At 44.4% G+C, this 2,500-nt stretch overlaps 1 protein-coding gene across 1 annotated transcript in view; it reads left to right on the forward strand.

The window, feature by feature from the left end:
* Nucleotides 1-2,500, forward strand: part of LOC135109667 (G-protein coupled receptor GRL101-like) — a 104,139-nt gene that overhangs the window by 48,657 nt on the left and 52,982 nt on the right. The window contains 1 exon segment of the mRNA XM_064021198.1: nt 497-628. Within this exon segment, the coding sequence (XP_063877268.1) occupies nt 497-628 (132 nt within the window).

A 2,500-nucleotide genomic window follows, 5' to 3' on the forward strand; every position in this document is an offset into this window, starting at 1 on the left:
TGCGGGTCGCTTGTATAATTAGAGTGAATCTCCTCCTAAAATGCTGTCCTTTGATTTTCTTGGTAGGCTGTTACTTCTCAGCCTCCTCCATCCATTAAGAAACTGAAAGAAAATATCATTTGATTTTTTGGGAGGCTGTTACTTCCCAGCCTCCTCAAGTTGTCTGCTCCATCCATTATGAAACTGAGCGAAAATATCCTTTGATTTTTTGACTACCGCTTTGGACACTGTTCAGGGACTAGCATCTCATTGGGCTTTTTTTTTTTTTTATTGAATTTTTGTTGCCCTTGGCCGGTGTCTCTCCTAAAAAAAAAGATATATGTTCTTACTGTATATCCTCATATTCTTATGTTCTTATGTTCTTATATTCTTGTGACTTTGTGTCCTTGTGTTTTTGTGTCCTTGTGTTCTTGTGTCCTAATGTTCTTGTGTCCTTGTGCTCTTATGTCCTAATGTTCTTATGTTCTTACTCCTCCCTTACCCCCTTCCCCCTCAGAGCGGCCTAAGGAGTGCGGGGAGGGCATGTTCCGGTGTGGCAGCGGTCAGTGTATTGCCTCGAGGTACCTGTGTGATGCTGCAGCCACGCCGAGACTCGCTTGTGCCGACGAGTCTCACCTGCTGAACTGCTGTGAGTGTGTGTGTGTGTGTGTGTGTGTGTGTGTGTGTGTGTGTGTGTGTGTGTGTGTGTGTGTGTGTGTGTGTGTGTGTGTGTGTGTGTGTGTGTGTGTGTGTGTGTGTGTGTGTGTGTGTGTGTGTGTGTGTGTGAGTGTGGGTGTCTCTATGTTTTCTCCTTTTTCCTGCCTATCTTTCTGTTTCAGTCCTCTCTCTCTCTCTCTCTCTCTCTCTCTCTCTCTCTCTCTCTCTCTCTCTCTCTCTCTGGTAAACAGGAGGATGATCGTATGCTCATCGGGCGGGCAAATCCTGAGCTCTTTTTAGAATTTTTGCCGCCGCTAAGGAGAATTTATCGACTTGATGCGTGAGTGTGTGCGATTTGGCGCTTGAGAGAGAGAGAGAGAGAGAGAGAGAGAGAGAGAGAGAGAGAGAGAGAGAGAGAGAGAGAGAGAGAGAGAGAGAGAGAGAGAGAGAGAGAGAGAGAGAGAGAGAGAGAGAGAGAGAGAGAGAGAGAGAGAGAGAGAGAGAGAGAGAGAGAGAGAGAGAGAGAGAGAGAGAGAGAGAGAGAGAGAGAGAGAGAGAGAGAGAGATCTTCTGGTTTTCCTTACTGAGTCTTGGAAATCCTCTTTTAGAGATTTTGGTGAAAATTTTGCTGTTGCCTTGGATATATCAAAAGCTTTTGATAGAGTCTGGCACAAAGCTTTGATTTCCAAACTACCCTCCTACGGCTTCTATCCTTTTCTCTGTAACTTCATCTCAAGTTTCCTTTCTGACCGTTCTATTGCTGCTGTGGTAGATGGTCACTGTTCTTCTAAATCTATTAACATTGGTGTTCCTCAGGGTTCTGTCTTGTCATTCACTCTCTTCTAATTATTCATCAGTGACCTTCTAAACCAAACTTCTTGTCCTATCCACTCCTACGCAGATAATACCACCCTGCACTTTTCCACGTCTTTTCATAGACGCCTAACCCTTCAGGAAGTAAACATTTCACGCAGGGAAGCCACAGAACGCCTAACTTCTGATCTTTCTAAAATTACTGATTGGGGCAGAGCAAACTTGGTATTGTTCAATGCCTCAAAAATTCAATTCCTCCATCTATCAACTCGACACAACCTTCCAGACAACTATCCCCTCTTCATTAACACTCAATTGTCCCCCTCTTCTACACTGAACATCCTTGGTCTGTCCTTTACTTATAATCTGAACTGGAAACTTCACATCTCATCTATAGCTAAAACAGCTTCTATGAAGTTAGGTGTTCTGAGACGTCTCCGCTAGTTTTTCTCGCCCCCCCCAGCTACTAACTCCGTACAAGGGCCTTATCCGTCTATGTATGGAGTATGCTTCACATGTCTGGGGGATTCCACTCATACCGTTCTTCTAGACAAGGTGGAATCAAAAGCTTTTCGTCTCATAAACTCCTCTTCTTTAACTGACTGTCTTCAGCCTCTCTCTCACCGCCGCAATGTTGCATCTCTAGCTGTCTTCTAGCGCTAATTTCATGTTAACTGCTCTTCTGACCTTGCTAACTGCATGCCTCCCCTCCTTCCGCGGCCTCGCTGCACAAGACTTTCTTCTTTCTCTCACCCCTATTCTGTCCACCTCTCTAAGGCAAGAGTTAACCGGTATTCTCAATCATTCATCCCTTTCTCTGGTAAACTCTGGAACTCCCTGCCTGCTTCTGTATTTCCACCTTCCTATGACTTGAAATCCTTCAAGAGGGAGGTTTCGAGACACTTGTCCTTCAGTTTTTGACTATCACTTTGGACCCTTTTATGGGACTGGCATCTCAGTGGGCTTTTTTTTATCGGATCTTTTTTGTCCTTGGCCGGTTTCCCTCCTACATGAAAAATAATACAAAAAAAAATTTATGACGATTTGATTC

This window comes from Scylla paramamosain, chromosome 19 (assembly GCF_035594125.1).
Source record: "Scylla paramamosain isolate STU-SP2022 chromosome 19, ASM3559412v1, whole genome shotgun sequence".
Taxonomy (NCBI): Eukaryota; Metazoa; Arthropoda; class Malacostraca; order Decapoda; family Portunidae; genus Scylla; species Scylla paramamosain.